We start from the raw sequence: 22204 nt of genomic DNA, 5'->3' as shown, positions 1-22204 counted from the left end.
TTTTCCTTTTTTGTGTGTTGTGTCCCCCACGTGGGTTTTGTGCTCTCTGATTGGCTCGAAGTCAAGTTGTTGGCCACTGACAAGCATTGCGATTCTACAAGTAGAATCGGTAGGTTCGTCGCTACTGGTTCAGCATGCAGCAGGTACCGCTTTTGTTCTAGCAAGAGAAGGAACTGCCTCCCACTGTGAAAAGTGAGATTATCAGCAGTGAGATTATCAGCATGTTTAATGCTTTAAGCACTTTGTGAGCCCAGATGTACCTAGAACAGGATGCTTTGCTAGTTGAGTGTTTAACGCATTTTTTCTTCATTGCCCACAGGAGGAGGAAGGGGAGGGTGAGGATGAGGAGCAGCCAGAATCGGCAGAGAGGAAGGAGCACAACACAGACGGTCAGACAGGAGAGGAGAACGTCCAGAGTGAGACCGCTGTGGAGCTGGCAGGGGACGCATCCGAGAGAGACCAAGCTAAAGAAGTAGAAACCCATACCCATTTACAGCCGATGTAAATTTGTTATTTGGCAGGCACACATTGACCCTCTTGTGTTGTCCAGGAGCGTGGTAGTGGAGCGGCTGATGCCAGCCAGTCGGAGGGACACGAGTCCAAACTCATGGCAAGGATGTCTTCTCAGAAAGCGAGCAAGACACAGGTATGTCTGGTCTAAAAATCTCTACCGTGTGTTTTTGAGATAATGTTTTCTAGTGAATCTGAAACATTTTAAACCGTTATCAAATTCTGTTTTGTGTTTTAAGATGAGCTATATATTCTAAATGTGTTCTTGTGCTGACCTGGCTGTTCCAGAGCTTCAAAAGGAAGCCGGGGCAGGCTGACAACGAGCGTTCGACGGGCGACTACAACGAGCAAATCAACAAGCGTCTACGCACGGTGGAAAGCACTACGGAGAAGACGTCGGAGAACAAACAGACTCAGGCCCAGCAGGAGTCAGACCTGTACGAGCATATCAAACAGGGAGAGATGGCCTACGACACACAGACATACGGTCAGGCACCAATCACACCACAGATCAGATATGCCATACCAGTTCATCTCCCTAAGAAGATGATAGTCCAAGATAAGAAGCCTTTGCTTCTAAGCTCTTATAAGAGCCCTTTCACTGAGCCTCTTGTCTCTGCTGTTGACAGATGTTGCCAGTGCAGACCAGCAGAAACCAGACGGAGCCCCACAAGATGAGGACCAAGAGGACGACGACATTGCAATGGATACAGAGGAGCAGGAAGAGGACCTGCGGGCTGTTGACGCACAGGAGTTGAAGCCAGAGCAGCTGGACTCGACCAGAGCGTCACAGAAAGGTGCTCTATCCATCTCCTCTCACTGTCTACACCTGTGTGTGGGTGCTTGTGTGTTTGCCTGTTGTTTGTGTGTCTTACTGTGTAATTTCCCCCATCAGGTCTGGACAGTGGAGAGCTGGAGGCTCTGAGGCAGCATGAGGAAGACGAGGAGAGGCCAAAGGACACACAGGGTCACAGTGACGAGGAGCGCCCAGAGAGGAGCACAGAGTCTACCATCCACACTGTCCCAGAGCTGCTAATGAACACACTGCAGGTACCAGAGATCTGATCAGAGATCTGCTTAGGGCTCTAGTAATWAAGAAAAAACCCAGTCAGAAAGCACTGGAGCACTCTGTATAAGATTAGTTGAATGTGTGTGTCCGTCCAGAACCCAGTCCGCGACCCAGAGGAGCTGAGGAGGGAGATGGAGCTGCAGCTGGAGGCCTGGATGAAACAGGCCCCTGGAGACCGGGAGGAGGTACCAACACTTTGGATGTTCTGCTAATACATAAATATTACCGGATACTATTTACCCTGTTATGCGTTATTCCCATGACCTACCTGCAGAAGTTCAGATCTCTGTGTGTTGCTCCTGCTAATATCTTCCCCTATAGGAGAGTGCAGCGGCAGCCATGTGGCTCCAGTACCAGACGTTGACCTCGGCCCTGTCCCAGCAGCTGTGTGAGCAGCTCCGRCTCATCCTAGAGCCCACGCAGGCGGCCAAGCTCAAGTGAGTACCTACCGCAACCCCTAGAAGATCATTCATGGAGCATGGCCACTGATCAGCCATCAGACAAAACGCAGACCGGAGCAGGAACAGGCTTCTGTAACCTTTCCTATGAATTCATTTATTTTTCATTTGAAAGATCCTCCTTTTTAATTTCACAACAAATATTAGCTCATCTCTTATTCTGTTTTCTCTCTGTCACAGAGGAGACTTCCGCACAGGAAAGCGTCTGAACATGCGGAAGGTGATCCCCTACATCGCCAGTCAGTTCCGTAAAGACAAGATCTGGCTGAGGAGAACCAAGCCCAGCAAGAGAGAGTATCAGATCTGTCTGGCCGTGGACGACTCCTCCAGCATGGTGGACAACCACTCAAAACAGGTAGGTTGCTTCACAGAGGGATGAGTGGAGACAACCTTGCAATCAGTGTTGCAGGAACTATGTATGAGTTCTAAATGGCACGCTATTCCCTTTAGAGTGCACTAGTTTAGACTGTGGCTCAAAAGTCTCTGGTCAAAAGTAGTGCACTATATAGGGAATAGGGTGCCACATGGGGAAAAACACAATGTCTCACTTCTGTCTCCTGTGCCTCACAGCTGGCCTTTGAATCCCTGTCTGTGATCGTCAACGCTCTCACTCTCCTGGAGGTTGGGCAGGTGTCTGTGTGCAGGTGAGAGGAGCAGTCACTGAAAATACATTAATATGGATGTCCAGGTGTTTCTCTTCCCCTGACAGTGAGATAACATGATGTGTGGAATGTTTTGGTTGTCCCCCTCAGCTTTGGAGAGACAGTGCAGCTTCTCCACCCGTTCCAACAACCGTTCAACGATCAGTCAGGTGCTAGGATACTGAGGCTCTGTCAGTTCCAGCAGAAAAAGACCAGGATAGCCCAGGTGGGAATTCCTTTCCTTCTTCCTTCATTTTTACACTCTTTAGTTTTGATGATTTGAACCACTTTCAGGCCTGTTCTTTACTGTAATATTGTTCAACAGATCTCCCCCCAAAATACTCTTTGAGACAGATTTTTTTTCATCTGAGACTGACTCCCACATTATGCTCTAATATCCTTTAGTTCCTGGAGACCTCAGCCAACATGTTTGTAGCAGCCAAGCAGCACAGCCTTGGATCCATGAACACAGGTACTCTACTGGGTGGAAGGTTTAGTATGATTACTATAAGCGAGAATGGCTTCCCCTAGATCCCACTATTCCTTACAGTAATGGGTTGAGACATATGCAAGAATGTCAGCTGATTACATCGTCCTCTGAGGCTTTGGGGTCCATGCCCTGGTAGTATCTGATGTCCAACAAACAAGCCCTGAGTGGAGCAGTGTGTTGGTAGGGAGCAGAGCCCCAGTACTGTTAGTCAAAGGCAGAGTATTGTTCCTGCTACAGTGCCCCTGGTGAAGCTAACATGTCCTCTGTGGAGCCGCGCTGAGGATCACAGTGCAGAGCTGGTATCAGGGCTCTCACTGCTCTCCCTCTGCGGCCCAGAGGACTGGAACCTGTAAGCAGACACCCAGGGCCATTGTGGTGCCAGTGTAAACTGACCGCCTCCCCCTCATCCTGTGCTCTTTTTTTCCCTCCCATCTCTCTCCCTCCCTCTCACTCTCTCTCCCCCCCTCCCCTCAACAGAGACGGCCCAGCTGCTGCTCATCGTGTCGGACGGCAGGGGGCTCTTCCTGGAGGGGAAGGACAGGGTGACGGCTGCCGTGCAGGCGGCTCGCAGCGCCAACGTCTTTGTCATCTTCGTGGTGCTTGACAACCCCAACTCCAGGGTAAAGGACTTTGTTGGTTTAGATGGAATCCATGTTATGTAGCAAGGACTGTGGATAGTAAATGCAAGGTTTTACTGTAATTTACATGATACAGTCCAATAGAAGTGGCATGTGAATGGTCAAGTCACTGAGATATGATATTCATATTGWAATATCCTGGAAATATTCCACAATATTCCTTTTGACATTTCCTGTAATTTTTCTACAGGACTCCATTCTGGACATCAAGGTGCCCATCTTCAAAGGTCCAGGAGAGATGCCTGAGATCCGCTCCTACATGGAGGAGTTCCCCTTCCCCTTCTACGTGATCTTGAGGGACGTCAACGCCTTGCCAGAGACCCTGAGCGACGCACTGAGGCAGTGGTTTGAACTCGTCACGGCAACCGACCAGTAGGCCAATGAGAAGAAACCATCTGAGAGTGCAGCAACCAACCGCACAACGCCACTCTGCTGCTAGCCTCTCGACAACACACAGACTCAAAAACAGAACTCACAAAGGAAGACGGACTTGCCACTGTATATGTGCCTTTTTTCTTATTTTTACTCTAATTTTAGTAGACTGTAGAGTTTGATAGCAACCTCCGCTGGTTAGTCCTTGTCATCAGGCCGGGGGGATTCTGGAAGTTCTTTCGTAATGTAATTAGCATTGCTTTATCTTGCACGTCTATAAAAAATGTTAGAAAACAAACAAAATGTGATTCCCTTCCGTTTGAACAAGATACCTCTTTTCCCTGTGTACTATAACCCCCTTCATGTTGTATGGATGTTTTCAGTCTAACATGCTCATCAAGACATTCTGCTTTCATGTAAACACATCAAATGGCCATGTATCGAGCTGACAGTGTTGTGATGTTAATGCACTGTTTGTCAAATAAAAAATAACAAGAAAAAAAAGAACCCCCTTAATTATATCATGGCAAAAGAAAAGCATGCTGATATGGGKTTGATCCATTTAAAAAGTAATCCCAAAATTGTGCCTTGAAAAAATGTTTTGCATCTCACTTTACACTATGTGCTTTAAAAAATGCATCCATTGTTTACTTGGAAATTATAATTCTGCCCAAAATAATGTGGTGTTATTATAAAGCTCTCTCTTTTTCTCTTTCTCTCTTTCTCTCTTTATTTCTATAAAGGTCAATGTTTTTGGAAAATGTGGTTCTTATGCACTTTGAAGCACAAGGACTGCTAATAACAATTTTGATAAACGCTCCAATTGGTTCCATTTCTCTGGTCTTAGGCTATGTTTAGACAGGTAGCCAAAGTCTGATCTTTTGACGAATCAGATCAATTCTGAAAAATATCTGATGTCAAAAGATATGATGTGATTGGTCAAAATACCAATTTGGAAGTTGTGCTACCTGTCTAAATGCAGCCTAAGCGACATCACAACTACATCTGTTTTGCACCTCGACTGTACTGTAGATAAGGTTCATTCACTGACACGTCATTAGAAAATACCATTGCTGTGACATTAGGAAAACAGTGGTTGATGATTGTGCATTGAAATGTTTATCGCCAAGGTGATTTGTAATGTGGAAATAACTAAGCAAACAAATGATATTCATGTTAGTTGTTCATACCATCTATCAATCACATATGACACGATACATTGTATGATGTTAGGGTTAATAAACTTTTTGAAATGTTTTGAGCACATGTTTTATAATGTATGGTAGTAGCCTACAGTATAATTATTTTATGGCCCCTAAAGAAATGTGGATTTTCAATAAGTACTCCACCCCACAAGAGGGCGACATTGATCTTGTTAATCATCGATGTTGAACCAAGACAGACCAGCCAAAGACAGTGGATCAGCTGTAGAGCTGCCACTACAACCATGTTTGCTACTGTCCACATCGTGGCTAGCTCAAGGTTACCCATGGCAGCACTTACATTAAAACAGGTCATACAAATATATGTTGGTAACATGAACATTAAACCATGGGGTTAGTGTAGTGCCAACGAGGTAGTGTTCTCTGACATCATGCTTGTCTTGGGAAATAGCCATGGCAACATGAGCTAGCTAGCTAACATTAAAGGTCACGAATAGTCAAAATCATGTTTTCATGTAAAGGTCGTGATCTGTTAAAATCATGTTTTTCATGAAATTGGATGATATTTGGATTAAATCCCAGATCAAAMAATGAAAAATGACTGTTGCTTTTACATAAAGTTTTATCAAACAGTTATTGGTCCCGGCTCGATGTCAAACACTTGGATACATCTGAATTATTAAGGCATCACCCTAACTCAATTTAATTCWCCAATGGTAATGTGATATTCTRTTACCTAATTTAAATAAGTARTGTCTTGTAACCTGCATTGGAGAAGGCAATGTTGTGTTTGCAGAGGGGCATGGTTTATATATACTGAASAAAAATTTAAYCGCAGCATGCTACAATTTCAAAGATTTTACTGAGTTACAGTTCATAGAAGGAAATCAGTCAATTGAAATGAATTCATTAGGCCATAATCTATGGATTTCACATGATCAAGGCCCAGCCAATCTGAATTAGTTTTTCCCCACAAAGAGCTGTATTACGGACAGAAATAGTCCTCAGCACCGCTCCTCAGACGATCCCGCAGGTGAAGAAGAGGTCCTGGGCTGGTGTGGTTACACGTGGTCTGTAGTTGTGAGGCTGGTTGGATGTACTGCCAAATTCTCTAAAATGATGTTGGAGGTGGCTTATGGTAGAGAAATGTACATTCATTTCTATGGCAACAGTTCTGTTGGACATTGCTGTACTCAGCATGCCAATTGCACGCTCCCTCAAAACTTGAGACATCTGTGGCATTGTGTTGTGTGACAAAACTACACATTTTAGAGTGGCCTTTTATTGTCCCCAGCTCAAGGTGCACCTGTGTAATGATCATGCTGTTTAATCAGCTTCTTTATATACTACACCTGTCAGGTGGAGGGATTATCTTAGCAAAGGAGAAATTTTCACTAACAGGGATGTAAACAAATTTGTGCAAAACATTTGAGAGAAATAAGCATTTTGTGCTGATGGATCATTTCTTGAATCTTTTATTTCAGCTCATGAAAAATGGGACCAACACTTTACATGTTGCGTTTATATTTTTGTTCAGTAGGGCTAGCTWGATAGCTACTATACTGGTGCCAAATTTTGATTGTAGGGTGTTTGTCAGCAAATATAATTAAAAGTTTACACTATTCATCTATGGCAAAGATACTTATATGTTTCCCCTTTCATCTGTGTCTGGTGTTAGCTAGTCAGCACATCCGTCAATGCTGCTGTGAACCACATCACAAGAGACATGCAAAACTGGAGAGAGACCAAAACATTGACATCATTGATGCAATTTCAATGTCGTTTGAGTTGCTTTGTGCATCACCAAGTTTGCTTGAGATGATTTTACTGCAACACTGCTCACTGCATCCAAGTTTCTTGACATAGGAGTTTCAAAGAGCTGTCAATCAATGRGAGCTCATGAATATAAGCTCCGCGCCCACGCCTGTCTTTTCAAACTTCCTGGTAGCCATGAGAGAAAAAATTATAATAGCATTTCTGTCCCCCAAAATATTATGGGAGATAGTTTAGTCCCTCAAAAGGCWATTTTACATGGGAATCACAATGACTATTCGGGACCTTTAACATTTAAGCAGTGATCAGTGTTATTTCCTGATAGTTATTTTCTGCCAATAACAGCTAGTTCTCAGTTATCCCCTCCCCACTCAGACCATTCCCAGAGAGTTCTGACAAAATTTGTGCTTGAGAAGAAAAAAAATTGCTAAAAAGCTATTTTTGCCCATTTGAATGGGAATCTATTACAGTAAGGTACTTATTAATTGTTTACCTCAGCATATTGCTCTGCTAATACCATATGATTGTTTATAAATTAGCCAGATAGCCAGGTAACTTGCTAGCTAGATTGCTTGTTTGCTTCCACTGCTCTAGCCGTACGGCGACCTCTACTGTAACTTGTGTTTGAGTGCTTATTCTCTTTCCACAGTTTTTACAGAGACAGAAAGTGTTGGGCCTGTACAGAAACATGATGTGGACCATAAGACAAGTGCCAGACGAAGGAGACCGAAAAGACTTAAGGTATTGGGCGAGTGATGAGTTCAAGAGAAATAAAAATGCCACAAATCAGGTGAGAAATGGCAAAGCCATCTGAAATTGTGTTTCATATTTTATGTTGTATCCCTTTTCTAACCATTGTCTCTCCATATCCCTAGAACGCCATCTGAATGATGATCACACAGGCAAATATGCACCACGATGAGCTGCAGTCATCCCTTGCATTGGCTAACATTAAGAAAGGTCTTAGGCCTACATAGAGCCATTAGTATTGCTGCGTCAATTCAAAATAGACTAAAACCTGTCTGGAACTGTGGGACTGAGGTAATCCACCCGTTCATGCTGGAAGTGAATGCCAGCAACTTTGCTATTCTGCCTCAAATGTAGCTAAGGTATAACTGCCGGAGTTAGATACCTCAAATGGACTGTGTATGTGCAGCATCAAAGCCATAGGAATCAGGACCTTGTCACACTTACCATGGAAGAAATCTTAGCTGTACCAGCTCCTCTACTTTCTTCTCGTGAATCCCTGACACTGCTAGTGTCTGATACAGAATGTTGTTTGGCGTGAGCACAACCATATGAGATATGTCATGGGGAGTCCCCTATCAGTTTGGTTGCTATTAAAATGTCCATGTCTAGCAGTGGTGACGCTTTCCCAGATCGCTGAGTCTAGTTCACTTTTGAGCAAAGCTGTGAGAATCATGTATGATGTGCCATTTGCAATAATGTGAAATAGCACCATCTGTAATGGTTTCTGGGTTATAACTAGTATTCCAGGGCTCATGTTGGTCTGCTCTTGTGTAGCTCTTTACGTCTACCTCTTGAATATAAAACAGACGTGCCATTTTTGTAGTTTCTCTTTCGTTTTTTTACAAAATACACTTGACATCATCTGACTTCATTAGACAGAATGTATGTTCATATCAGCAGAGACATCAATGTACAACGACCTCACATGAACAGAACAAGTGTCACCTATGAGCACGGTAACACATTTACAGTAGTCTATTTTACTTTTCATCATGCCAACATGGTCTTCCTAACAGTAACTCATTTTAGTGCTGAGGATAAACATTAGGGTGTTATGGAGTTTTTACCATCAAAGAAATAGTGGGCTGGAGCAGAAGTGGATGAGTACTAAAGTTTTGAAAGCACAACTTCTCTTCAGTTAAGACACTTTCAGTTTGGCTGTATTCTCGTGAGTTCTGTTGCACTTGTATGTCACATATGAAAGCTTGCAGTAGTTTATTCTACTGATATGTTAAGCATCCTGGCGAACTCAAAACTATTCCTGAAGCTGTCTGCTCTCATTTTCCTCTACTCTCTCATTTGTTTTTTACAATGTCACTAAAAATGACCCACATTTTCCACAAACCCCCAGAATGATTCTCATAACAGGCTTTTGCGTCACAGGATAAAAAGCACTGGAGTATTGGCATGTTGAGGACAAGCTATCAATGTGCCAATATGTGTGGGTGTTCCAGTTCAATAATGGCACTGTGACAGATCCATTGTAACTAGCAGTACATTTACTGGGGTTTTTACAAAGCACAACACACAGGAGCTGCCCAGGTGTATACAACAAAACACATGATTAACAAGACAACATTATACTGAATTGTCTGGCATGCCATAACATTTCTCATTAATAAGTTACCATTACAAATTMATTATTTTCTACTGTTGCATGACATTATTAGATATATGTATMKAATTCTGTAGAGAAGGTGCATGGTCAATGACAAATGTATGGCCAATTTATGGTCAAGTCTACTAGTGGGTCCACTAGATCCAGGTTGCCATCTGTAATGACCTCAGATGGTTTTTGCCGTTCTGAATGTGTAACTCTAAACCACAGGAGGTTGGTGGCACCTTAATTGTGGAGGKTGGGCTTGTGGTAATGGAGTGGAATAAGTATACCATTCCATTCGCTCTATTCCAGCCATTATTATGAGCCGTCCTTCCTCCCCTCAGCAGCCTCCACTGATTTAAACTCTGCAGTGGTATGTCTGTGTTAGCTGTCGTCGTGCCTGTTAGTCCTGAGCATGCGTAGCTCGTCCTCCAGGTAGGTGATCCTCTCCAGCAGGGCAGCCCTGTCTGCCTGGGCCCTCTGGTCCGCCTGCCACCTGGCCTCCTGGATCTTCCTCTCATACCAGTGTTCCATCTGGGTCGACACCGCCTCAAAGAAGTACTGTGTCACCTCCAGGGCGTGCATGTTCTCCCTTTCCTGGGCAAAGGAGCTCTCCCCTCCGCCTCTCTCCACGGCTCTTTCCTCAAACACCTCCAGAGTCTGAGTCCCCTCGGCCTGCCCCACCGGGGCAACCTTGGCCTTAGTCCTGCCCTGGGAGTGCCTCTTGTGGTGCTTGCCCTTGTCCCTGCCCCGCTCCCGGTCTCTATCTCTTTCCCTGTCGAGGTCCTTGTCCTSTCTGCTGCTACAGTGGCGCTCTGTCGCTGGGGACAGACTGCTGGCCCGGTTGTTGTTGCTTCTGCTGCTCCTGCTGCTCGGTCCCAACTCCAGCAGCGCCACGTCCTGCAGTTCCTGATATGGCCTCCGGTGTTCAGTAGCACCTAGCAAGCGCTCCTTGGGTCGCACTACTTGGGGAGACTGTGACAGGAACTTGGCAGTAGTTGGGGAGGAGATCTCCGCTTGCTTGGGATGTTTATCACTGTCTGGAAGATTTCCAAGAAGCAATTATGGAATGAATTAGAATTAAAAAGTCAACCTTAGAGCATGGCACACAAATAATTGATGATTATTCAAATTAGTTCCAGTGAGATTGCCAATCTTCAAATGCAGTCTGATAGTTTGGGATGATATTTTAATTAGCCTGCCATAGGCAACAATAATTTTTTAATTTCTGTGAAAATTTTATATTTGGGCCACATTCAATCTTTATTTACTTTTTTTTTTAAAGGTATGACCTAATAATAATAAACGTAATAAACTTAGATTACGTAACGCTTACACAAGCCTGTATCTGCTTGAAATTATTTCCCACTCTTTGTGTATGTGCGTTCGTGCATGTGCATAAGCGTAGTAATTCAGAGCGCTGGCTATTTCACAGAGTTCTGTTTGAACTGTACCTGGAGAGCTGTCCACCTGAACAGCAAAGCAGTGGTTGGCTGAGGGGTCCTCTGTCGCGGCGGTGTTGCGGTCTCCCTCGGTGACATCAGTGATGTGGGGGGCCAGACACTGGGCGCTGTCCCCAGGCCCCCCAGCAGGCAGCACGGTGAGTCCCCCAGGGTCCACCTCACACAGGCCCTCAGACATGGACGAGGACCGGCGCAGCTTGGTGTTGCAGGGGTCTCCTGCGAAGCGCACCTCGATGTTCTGGAGCTTGGCCATGCACCAGTTCTTCAGCTCGTTCACCACTGATGCCTGCTTGAATGGGAGACCAAGACATGGAGGGTTTAATGACAGAGGAAACATTAGCGTACAATAGTATTCATCGTAAGTGTAAATGCATTGTTGAAATATCTGAGCTAAACCTCGAATGAAAAAGCGATATGGCATAGACCACCCTCTCCTGCTGTGTTGAGTGAGTTGACACTGCTGTTCGTATTACCTGTCTCTTTTCCCCCTCCTGTCTTTCCTGCATGGCTCTCTGGTTGATCCTGTGTTGGCACTCTGTCCTCTCCGCTGACACCCTCTCTACTGTCATCTTATCCAGAGCACGGATCTAGAACCACACAATCACAAACCAGAGTTAAATGCCTGAACCTGACAGAGCTGTCATGATTAATGCAAGACGCCGGTTGTGACAAAAGCTCAGAGCTGTTTTTGACTTTAGCAACATTACACTTCATTTCATTAATAGGCTATGCAAAATCAGCACAAATTATATATGCATGGATTTCCCGCCCCACATCCACCAGCACTGCTGTGACTTGAGAGACTGGTGTGGTGTAGGTAGTGTTCATTAGGCACCAAACGGTAGGGAATGGACTGAAACTGGGACTGATCTACRTGGACTGGTTCAATAAGAAATATTCCTTTTAGCTTTTTGGTGCAAAACATTTTACGTTGCCTTCCCTAATGAACACCACCCTGGTCTAGTCCGTACCTGATGTTTGTTCTTGCGGTCCAGCTGTCCCATCTTGTTGTTCATCAGGTCCTGCACCGTGTGGATCTCCGTCTTCATCTCCTCCTTGGTGGCCTCCAGCTGGTTCTCCAGCTTGTTGATCAGAGGCTCACAGCGACAGCCGTTGATAGGGGCCTGGGACACAGACAATAACCATGAGCACTGAGCCACTTGACAGTGGAGACTAACAGAACGAAACYTGTTTTTGAAGCATGATGTACAAGTAAACCCAGGGGCCAACTTTCACTGGGGACGGGTGAAAGTCCCCCCAGTTTTATAATTGGAATGTGATACAAAACAAGGCAACAGTGTGCATTAGGACTATGCTGATGCCTCCGAGCAGTCGGGTTGGCTGTTTGGAGTGAGAAAACCCCCTGTCGCAGGGCAATACTCAGACTGAAATATATGTTTCTAAATACCAGAATATAGTAGCAAAGCCTCTTACAAGGTTTCAACATTARAGAAAATATATGATAGTAGCTCCATTCACAGTGCTTTAAAGCTACATTAAAAGTGAATTTGGTAAGCGTAATAAATCATAGCATCACATGAAAATGTTCAAACAAAATAAGTCATTGTAGAGACAGTGTGCATGTACTTTTTCTATCTACCTGCATGACCTTGCCATCCTTGCCTCGGTACAGAGTGTACAGCTGATAGGCCTTGTAGTTGTGTGGGGGGAGTGGGGGCTGGGGGGAGGAGCCTCGCAGTTTGCCCCGCCTCTTCTCTCCATGTTTGTTCCCTCTACGACGGAGGGGTTCTGAGAGCGATGGCTGCAATGGCACGACAGCACAGCTCATCACATGTTCCACGTGTTTAATATTAATAACATATTTCACCTGGGTAAACATGTTTCGTTGTTAGAAGGTTACGGTAAAAGCGGACCTTCGCATGTGTTGTTGATAGAAGGTTACGGTAATAGTTGACCTTCTCGAGTTGTTGTTAGAAGTTTACYGTAATAGCTGAWWWTCTCATTTGTTGTTGTTAGAAGTTTACGGTAATAGCTGACATTCTCGTGTTGTTGTTAGAAGGTTACGGTAATAGCTGACCTCATGTGTTGTTGTTAGAAGTTTACAGTAATAGCTGACCTTCTCATGTGTTGTTGTTACAAGGTTATGGTAATAGCTAACCTTCTCTCTGAGCTCCCTGTCTGTGCTCTTGCTCGCCTCAATCACCTCATGTTTGCGGGCGACGCGGTCGCTGCTGGGGGTGTCGTCAGCAGCAGATGCGCTGTCCTGTGAGAAACGACAGAAAATGTGTCTTTCAGGCGACCATCTGAGCATCTATCGTATTCTGACACACACAGAGACAGTAGGAGTAAGATGAGGAGCTGTACTGTAACTGTACCTTCCTGGGCAGCATGTCATCCCTGGGGACAGACTGTGCTCGGCGATCAGCCTTCAGCTTGTCCCTCCTCTTCCTCACACTCCTGCCTCGGGTAAACCTCTGGACCTGAACATACAGAGGGAGAACAGGTTACCAACTAAAGGCCAGTGTATTATTTACTGAGGCTTCAAGTTTACTGATTGGTTAGCAGTCCTGAATTTAATTGACTTTAGCCTATATTTATTTTATTATTTATTTTATTTCACCTTTATTTAACCAGGTAGTTCTCATTTACAACTGCGACCTGGTCAAGATAAAGCAAAGTGTGCGACAAAAACAGCAACACAGAGTTACACATAAACAAACGTACAGTCAATAGCACAATAGAAAAAGCTATGTACAGTGTGTGCAAATGTAGAAGAGTAGGGAGGTAGGCAATAAATAGGCCATAGAGGCAAAATAATTACAATTTAGCATTAACACTGTTGTGATAGATGTGCAGATGATGATGTGCAAGTAGGGTGCAAAAGAGCAAGAGGGTAAGTAATAATATGGTTGGCTGTGTACAGGCACAGTGATCTGTGAGCTGCTCTGATCTGTGAACAGCTGATGCTTAAAGTTAGAGAGGGAGATATAAGACTCCAGCTTCAGTGATTTTTTACAATTCGTTCCAGTCATTGGCAGCAGAGAACTGGAAGGAAAGGCGGCCAAAGGAAGTGTTGGCTTTGGGGATGACCAGTGAAATATACCTGCTGGAGCTCGTGCTAAGGGTGGGTGTTGCTATGGTGACCAGTGAGCTGAGATAAGGCGGGGCTTAACCTAGCAAAGACTTATYGATGACCTGGAGCCAGTGKGTTTGACGACGAATATGTAATGAGGGCCAGCCAACAAGAGCATACAGGTCGCAGTGATGGGTAGTATATGGGGCTTTGGTGACAAAACGGATGGCACTGTGATAGACTACATCCAGTTTTCTGAGTAGAGTGTTGGGGGCTATTTTGTAAATGATATCGCCGAAGTCAAGGATCGGTAGGATAGTCAGTTTTACGACTATCCTAGCTAATTACACTGGATCAAATTCAAATCATCAAATCAGTGATGGTTGAATCAGTAAGTAGTTATTGTTAATCAGTGATGGTTGGTATCTATGGTAGTCTCCCAAGGACTCTGCCCATACTTGCACTTGATGCAGMAACACCTTTACTGCCAACCCACAGGAATGAAGTCAGATAAACACCTGAAGTATCGTAACTCAAGTCCAAACACAGTTGGCAGCATGATTATATTTCTATATAAATATATAGCGAGATAAGGCAGGCGTGTGAGGTGGTGATAAACACTGCTTGGCTGCCCCTGCTTGTCAGACTAGGTGAACCTGTACTCACCTGAGGCGCTTTGGTCAGGAGAAGGGCTACGTCTGGGTTGTTGTGTTCTCTGGCCTGATCCAGTGCAGTCTGGCCTGCCTGCACACACACAGACAAGAGGCCAATCAACACCTAGWCTGTGTCCCAAATGGAACTCTTTTCCCTTTATAGTGCACTACTTTTGACCAGGGCTCTGGTCAAAAGTAGTGCACTATATAGAGCAGGGGTATTCAACTCTTTCCCTATGAGGCCTGGAGCTTGCTGGTTTTCTGTTCTACCTGATAATTAATTGCACACAACTGGTGTCACAGGRKTAAATAAGTCCCTGACTAGATGGGAACAATGAAAAAATGCAGTGGAACTGGCTTGGAGGTCCAGAGGTGAGTTTGAGGGATATAGAGAATAGGCTGTCATTTGGGACGCAGCCCTAGTTAGGGATGAATGATTCAACTGTATATGGCACTGAGTTGAGGACGAATATACAAATGTATTTCCAAGTAGCTATTTCAGTTGTCAGTATGCCAAAACGTTTCTTGAACAGTATACTATTACTCATCAAAGTCTACGTGGCTTTAACTGAGTGAAAAACTACACCGCTGGCTCGAGAGCGGTGACATTAGTCGAGATGAAGAGGGCCTTTAAAAGTGCATGACTGCTCCAGAGCATAGTGAACACAGTAGGGCCGGGCCCCGGAGGCACTTTACTCACGTTGTTGCGGATGCTGCTGTCTGTTCCTGCCTCCAGCAGAAGCCGCACTGTTTTCTTATGATTCAGTGCAGCTGCAACATGCAGTGGTGTGTCCCCAGCCTTGCCCAGAGAAGAGAGGGAGAGGGCGAGAGAGAGCGAGAGAGAGGAAAGAGAGKGAGACTTAGCATACTGAATGTTCCGTTGGATTTTTACGCATCAACAAACAAATACAGAACAATGTTATACGGTAAGTCCCTGCTCTGTGCTATTAAAACCTAAATACAGCTATATATTTTATATATCCAGTAGGTTTACTGCACAATGCTAAGACTAAGTTAGGATAAATCAAGGGAAGGACCTTTGACAAAGATATGATTCACATGACAATTATATTTGACATTAAATTAATAAAAGCTACTAAAGACGTACATTCACATAGTAGTTGTACATGCAGCACAATAGCATTTTACCAAAAAATGATAAAGACATTTAAAAGAAAGCAGAGAGTGTTACAGCAGGGTCTCGAGCTGGATTCACAACCCCTTCAAATATCCCKAAAACAAGGTAAAGGCCTCTGTGTGAAAGTAGTGTCAGTCACATGCTCAGACTAACCTGGTTCTTCTCTGCCACGGAGCAGAAGGCTCCCAGGAGGGTGCGGAGCATGGACACATGGTTGTAGCGGGCCGCTACATGCAGACACGTGTCACCTACCTGGAACACAATGAAGAGAGACCACCACCACCACCACACACACAGCTCCAGTTTCCATTCACGCAGATGTTGGGAAAGCAATCAAAGACAGGAGTGTTTTTAATGGCACAGGGAAGTGACTCGAGGACAAATGAACGGCACTGAGAGCTACTTCCTCTGTTCTTGTTGACTGAGAGCAGTTCACCCATGAGGGGGGATTAGGTTTGAAGTGCAGAGTAGAGCACAGAGACGTACGTAGTTTCATAATTAAATGACTACTTAAGCATGCAAACTGCTCTGCGGTGGTAGTTAACTGTAGAAAGGCTTCTGTGTCAGCATGGATTTCCTACGCAGTGGTTCAGAGATACCATGGGAAGACTACTATGGGGTAACTAGCAACATTTTGTGCCACAGAATTAATCTTTCACACAAAATACAGCAGGTTACAAACGGCGCCCCATAGACTAGCCAACCATAGAGGAAAAGGACTTACATGGTTCTTGCTGTCAGGCCTGGACCCACCCAGCAGCAGGACCTTGGAGCTCTGAGCGTGGCCATTCTGACAAGCAAGGTGGAGGGCTGTGTTCCCTGCCTACATGGACAGACAGACAAACAGACACCAGGGGTTGTGTTTAATAGTGAGATAACGTTTTGGAACATATTTCCATTTGCAGCTGTATTCACAGGAGGTTGATGGCCGGAATAGAACAAATGGAATGGCATCAAACACATGGTTTCCATGTGTTTGATGCCATTCCTGTTTCCATGTGTTTGATGCCATTCCATTCACTCCATTCCGGCCATTATTATTTTATTTAACTAGGCAAGTCAGTTAAGAACAAATTCTCATTTACAATGACYGCCTACTGGAGAACAGTGGGTTAACTGCTTTGTTCAGGGGCAGAACGACAGATTTTTACCTTGTCAGCTCGGGGATTCAATCCAGCAACCTTTCGGTTACTGGCCCAARGCTCTAACCATTAGGCTACCTGGTGTGCCCTATTGAACACTAAAAGCTCTCCAGTCATATAATAGTCTGCTGTCACAGCACAGGACCTACTGGAACACTGCCTGTTTCATAACCAATCACATCTACAGTATTTGCAGTAGACTTACCTTGTTTTTTGCGTGAACGTTGGCTCCGGCCTTAACCAGCAGTTTGACAGACTGGCTGAAGCCGTGCCACGAGACCTCATGCAGAGCAGTGTTACCGTCCTGCAATAACGAACACAGTCAAGAGCTTTACATATCTACCACCTGACCTCTGGATTATCATACTAGACAACCCTGTTATTGGTTTTCATTCAGTCAAAATAGCTGACATAGACATAGCAGGATAAGTAGGAGGTAGTGAGGTAATGTAAGAGGTTATCTGTCGAGGCCCACAGGGTCTGGTTTCCTTTAGAGGGTCAGTGTGGCTTTGCTTTCGCTCTACCAGGTGTGGCTGCTGGAGAGTGGCTGTTACCTCTGTAGCAATATACACTCTTTCTATCCGCATGGACTTCCACGGGGCTGGCRCTGCATCCCAAATGGCACCCTATTCCCTTTTTAGTGCACTATTTTTAACCATGGCCCATAGGGAATAGGGTGCCATTTGGGACGGATCCTATTTCCTTCTCTGGGAATGAATGAGGGTTAAGCCAATTACAGGCAGTATTCTCTCTACAGATTGTCAAATAGTGTTAGTGCTGTCTGACAGTTTGTTGGGGTTTAAAATCCCTCTACGCCAGTGAGTGAGTGCATTGGGGCTCTGCTTTCAGTCCTGTGTGAGCGCTGTTGTGTGTGTGTGATATGTACCTTGTCCTGTCTGTCCAGAGCACACCCTTCCTGGATGAGGGCAGAGATAACGTCACTGTTTCCCACCACGGCTGCCCGATGTAAGGCTGTCTGCTCACCCTGCATGCACACACACACACACACACACACAGCTCAGTTAGGGGGTTATTTTCCCATCCACACATCAACAATTAGTTCAGAGGTCAATGATGAATACAATATCAAAAGGCAGTAGTTAATTCCTTCTGACCTCAATATGATGGGTCAATGTTTTAGTAGGCTCTCTCACAATGAGTACATCATCCATCCAACAAAGTGTCAGGTTGTTATTAACACAAGGAATAACAAGGATGTTACAACAATCATCCAACACTGTAGTATGACATCAGATAAGCCTTCATACTATAAGCCTTCATACACAGTATACTACAGTGGGCATCCTCCATACAAAGCAGTGAACACAACTACAGAAGCAGCAGGCAAAAGCACTCAGTTCAGCCCAGCTCTCATTTATGTTCTACCATAAATGGAATTCCTGCAAACATAGAGAACCCTTCTCACAGCAGCTCAACAGAGTGATGTTTAGCAGGCCAGGTTTGACATATCATGAGAAGGGTGGAAGAGAGAAATCAAAAAGAAGCGCTGCTTCCTGTGACCGGAGGAGGATGTGGGGTTTAGTTTGGTCATTCCAAGCGAGATAACTAAGAGGCGTGCTGAAGAGCTTTTCTCTAACCTCCTTCTTCACTCTCCCTGATCTCCCAGACCCAGTCCCAGCAGCTTTCCTCCACTGCCGTCTCTCTCTCCCCTCCTCCTTCTCGGGGCCACTCACCCCATTGGTGGCTGGGGACACGCTGCGGCCCATTCGGGATCGGGAGCTCATTGACCAGATGGAGAGAATTTGGGAGCGCCAGAGGTTTGGGCTGTTATCTGTGGGTGTGGGACTGGGGAGGGCTAGGGGGGACGACCTCCACCCAGGGGGTGAGCCCCGTGGAGGGCTGCTGTATCCCTCAAGATGGCAGTCCAAATAATCCCACTCTAGGTCACTGGAGGTCATTACAATACTACTGTGACAGTCTTAGAGAAATAGAAAAGGTGTCCGCACGCAGGAGAAACCACACTGCAACCAAACAGACCAGCAACCAGACTCAGAACCTTCATACAATTGTGTCATGTGTGTGTTTAAAAGGTGACCGTGCACACATTTAAATGAGTTAAACAAAAGTTAAACATTCTGGAGTTTGTTTGCGTGATTGTATAAATATTACATGGTGTAATATTGGTAGAAATATTACATGGTGTAATATGGGTGTGATGTTCATTTGGGAAGATTCTGAGCGACACTAATGCAACGCCAGAGAACACAAAGCAATGGTCCACACACACATTAATTTTCACAGTCATGACTGCAGTGCAAGCTGGAAACATGGAAAGAGCAAATGAATGGCAGCATATAAACAGACAGTCTTACATCGTCCTGGATGTCAAGATCGCAGCCGGCCTTCAGCAGAATGCGCAGAACCTCGATGTGGCCCTTGTAGGAAGCCAGGTGCAGGGGACTTCTGCCGTACTGCGGACACAGAACACACACTCTCACACACACACACAGAAAAGAGGGGCACAGCAACTGAAGAGAGATACAGCACGTGAAGCCAACCAGACTGTATATCAGTGTCCCCAACTGAAGCCAACGAGACTATATCAGTGTCCCCAACTGAAGCCAACCAGACTGTATATCAGTGTCCCCAACTGAAGCCAACGAGACTATATCAGTGTCCCCAACTGAAGCCGACCAGACTGTATATCAGTGTCCCCAACTGAAGCCAACCAGACTGTATATCAGTGTCCCCAACTGAAGCCAACCAGACTGTATATCAGTGTCCCCANACCAGACTGTATATCAGTGTCCCCAACTGAAGCCAACCAGACTGTATATCAGTGTCCCCAACTGAAGCCAACCAGACTGTATATCAGTGTCCCCAACTGAAGCCAACCAGACTGTATATCAGTGTCCCTAACTGAAGCCAACCAGACTGTATATCAGTGTCCCCAACTGAAGCCAACCAGACTGTATATCAGACACAGAGAGACTGACAATGTGTCTACAGGTCAATCGTATTCATTAACACATGGCTCTGTCATCATGGCACAGCAGTTAGCCGCACGCAATCTGTACCATTTGAATAATGAGTCGCCAGTAAACAAACAAATGTTTAATCCACAAATGGTTTAAAAGAAGCTAGGATGGAGAGAGAACCTCTACAGCTGCTTATGGATTAGCTGCCCACATCCTCCGGCTCTAAGGCCAACACTTATGGACCTGCAGCCTGCTATGGAGCAAATGTGTCTTTACAGTTTTTGGAGGTTTATCTTTATCTTTCTATAGTAATAATGGATTGTTTGCCAGGCTAAAACAGTGATGCTACTCGACACCACGATCATATGCTGTACTGGATTAGGTAAGGTTAGACATGGCAGATACTCTTCATGAAATGTGCCTTTTCTTATAACAACTGAAAAGGAATATAAAGTGGACTTAAGAGATATCTGGAGTCAAGTTAATGTAAACAAATGATCTCAGTAAATCCTAAAGCCTTATACCAAGATACATAACCCTATCTCTCCACATAGGCTACAGTAAAGCACAGTAACAATCTGGAAGTGAGAAAATAAAATGCAACTGTGTGCTAACCAGCAGCGATGCGTGGGTAAAATCWCTAGGGAACCTATGTGTTGTAATAATTGTGTTGTTTGCTCTATAACCTGTTAGTTCATATGCCTTGCGACCACGATATATACTGTAGGCCTAAAGTCCGAGACAATAAGAAAACACAGAGGCAGAATAAATTCAACCACACCTTTGTTTCATCTCAAAACCGGAGAGCAGCTTCTGTCCGGTAAAGTCCACAAAACATATTGCATGTAACAAACAGTTACTGTGCATGAACTACGGCATGGTCAAGCAAGTTAATGTTTCCAACATTTTGGGACTACTAAACAACTATTGATTTAGAACCACGGAGAGTTACCACAAGTCGTAAAGATAACAGGGGCTGCCTCCACTTTTCCAGCACAATTTCAACTTCAACATTTCAACATCATCAAATCACCTATGCTTAGTCTAATACAGTGACAACTAAAAGATACCAAAAACAATTTAGTCCAATCAACGTAAGCTAAATATGATGTGGCTGGCCATGTTTCTGATTTTTGTGCGTGTGCATTCGTGCAAGTAGAAAAACATGTTGACTCCCCCTACTTGTGAAAAAACACCAATACCATCCTCCTCTCTTTCATGTTGACAAAATGCTCTATCTATCACGCTGTCATACAGTACACGCTTTTATTTTTTGTTGTCTTAGGCTACCTGGCTAAAATGCTTGCTCGCTAGCCTAACTTCCATTCATGGGCAACGTTAGCTAGTCAACATTAGCCTTCTATATTTAGCTACATAATTGAACTTCCATCCTCTCAGGCCAGGGGCACAATGTATGAATTAATGGTTGGCTCAGAATCACCATTATAGTCATTGGCGAGTATGGAGAATGAAGTAAAACCACAAGTCCAAATCCCTATCTCCATCCATTGTTAATTTAGGAAAGGGCCAATTTTAACTAGCTAGGTAGCCACCGGAGGACAACAACACAACCACAACAAGATGCAACAATTCAAGTTGTTTCTATTAATGACGTATGCTCTCGATGCGATTTGATAGGAGTGAAGCCAAATCCCAACAGGCTTCCCTTGACACTTTTTGTTGGGTGCGCCAGGACCATTCATAGTTGAGCACACTCAATTTAGCTCAATGCTGATTGGCTATTATTTTATACTGTTTTTCTATCAAGGGGAGGCCAAATACTTGCTGGCTTCTCTTGCATTCAATGCTATGGGCGGCAACAATGTCATACTCTTTTGGACCAGACTGCCCTCACCCACCTAGATAAGACGAATACTTATGTGAGAATGCTGTTCATTGACTACAGCTCAAAACCATTGTCCCCTCCAAGCTCGTKACCTTGCTTAGGACTCTGGGTCTGAACACCTCCCTCTGCAACTGGATCCTGGACTTCCTGACGGGCCGCCCCTAGGTGGTGAGGGTAGGCAACATCACCTCCGCCATGCTGACCCTTAACACAGGGGCGTATGCTTAGTCCCCTCTTGTACACGACTGTGTGACCACGCACGACTCCAACACCATTATCAAGTTCGCTGACGACACGATAGTGGTAGGCCTGATCACAGGCGACAATGAGTCAGCCTACAGGTCATTGACCTGGCAGTGTGGTACTGGAGTAACAACCTCTCCCTCAACATCAGCAAGACCAAGGAGCTGATCGTGGACTACAGGAAACGGAGGGGAGAGCACGCCCCCGTCCACATCGAAGTAGCGGCAGTGGAGCAGGTAGACAGCATCAAGTTCTTCGGTGACCAAGTCACTAAAGACTTAA

At 44.9% G+C, this 22204-nt stretch overlaps 2 protein-coding genes across 6 annotated transcripts in view; one reads left to right on the top strand and one right to left on the bottom strand.

The window, feature by feature from the left end:
* LOC111954075 (midasin) overlaps window positions 1–5435 on the top strand; it is a 55542-nt gene extending 50107 nt beyond the window's left edge. Inside the window, 13 exon segments of the mRNA XM_070435793.1 lie at window positions 320–472; window positions 551–646; window positions 799–997; window positions 1140–1307; window positions 1406–1560; window positions 1675–1764; window positions 1901–2016; window positions 2218–2392; window positions 2608–2681; window positions 2790–2904; window positions 3084–3150; window positions 3646–3788; window positions 3997–5435. Of these exon segments, the coding sequence (XP_070291894.1) occupies window positions 320–472; window positions 551–646; window positions 799–997; window positions 1140–1307; window positions 1406–1560; window positions 1675–1764; window positions 1901–2016; window positions 2218–2392; window positions 2608–2681; window positions 2790–2904; window positions 3084–3150; window positions 3646–3788; window positions 3997–4182 (1737 nt within the window). The 3' untranslated portion in view covers window positions 4183–5435.
* Window positions 5436–8727: 3292 nt separating this feature from the next.
* LOC111954375 (ankyrin repeat domain-containing protein 6) overlaps window positions 8728–22204 on the bottom strand; it is a 28998-nt gene continuing 15521 nt past the window's right edge. Inside the window, exons 1-15 of one of the 5 annotated variants that reach the window (XM_023974068.2) lie at window positions 19228–19306; window positions 18493–18876; window positions 17781–17879; window positions 17100–17198; window positions 16477–16575; window positions 15906–16004; window positions 15315–15413; window positions 14628–14705; window positions 13264–13368; window positions 13047–13151; window positions 12528–12689; window positions 11899–12051; window positions 11401–11514; window positions 10919–11216; window positions 8728–10504 (exon numbers count right to left, since the gene is read on the bottom strand). In XM_023974068.2, the coding sequence (XP_023829836.1) occupies window positions 9849–10504; window positions 10919–11216; window positions 11401–11514; window positions 11899–12051; window positions 12528–12689; window positions 13047–13151; window positions 13264–13368; window positions 14628–14705; window positions 15315–15413; window positions 15906–16004; window positions 16477–16575; window positions 17100–17198; window positions 17781–17879; window positions 18493–18813 (2487 nt within the window). In that variant the 5' untranslated portion in view covers window positions 18814–18876; window positions 19228–19306 and the 3' untranslated portion in view covers window positions 8728–9848. Of the gene's footprint in view, window positions 10505–10918; window positions 11217–11400; window positions 11515–11898; window positions 12052–12527; window positions 12690–13046; window positions 13152–13263; window positions 13369–14627; window positions 14706–15314; window positions 15414–15905; window positions 16005–16476; window positions 16576–17099; window positions 17199–17780; window positions 17880–18492; window positions 18877–19227; window positions 19327–22204 lie in introns of those variants that run through there. The other 4 variants (XM_023974069.2, XM_023974070.2, XM_023974072.2 and 1 more) reach the window with 4 other exon arrangements.

The sequence above is a fragment of the Salvelinus sp. IW2-2015 genome, linkage group LG28 (genome assembly GCF_002910315.2).
Source record: "Salvelinus sp. IW2-2015 linkage group LG28, ASM291031v2, whole genome shotgun sequence".
Taxonomy (NCBI): domain Eukaryota; kingdom Metazoa; phylum Chordata; class Actinopteri; order Salmoniformes; family Salmonidae; genus Salvelinus; species Salvelinus sp. IW2-2015.
Note: the sequence above shows the minus strand (reverse complement) of the source record. Positions and strands in the feature narration are given on the sequence as shown.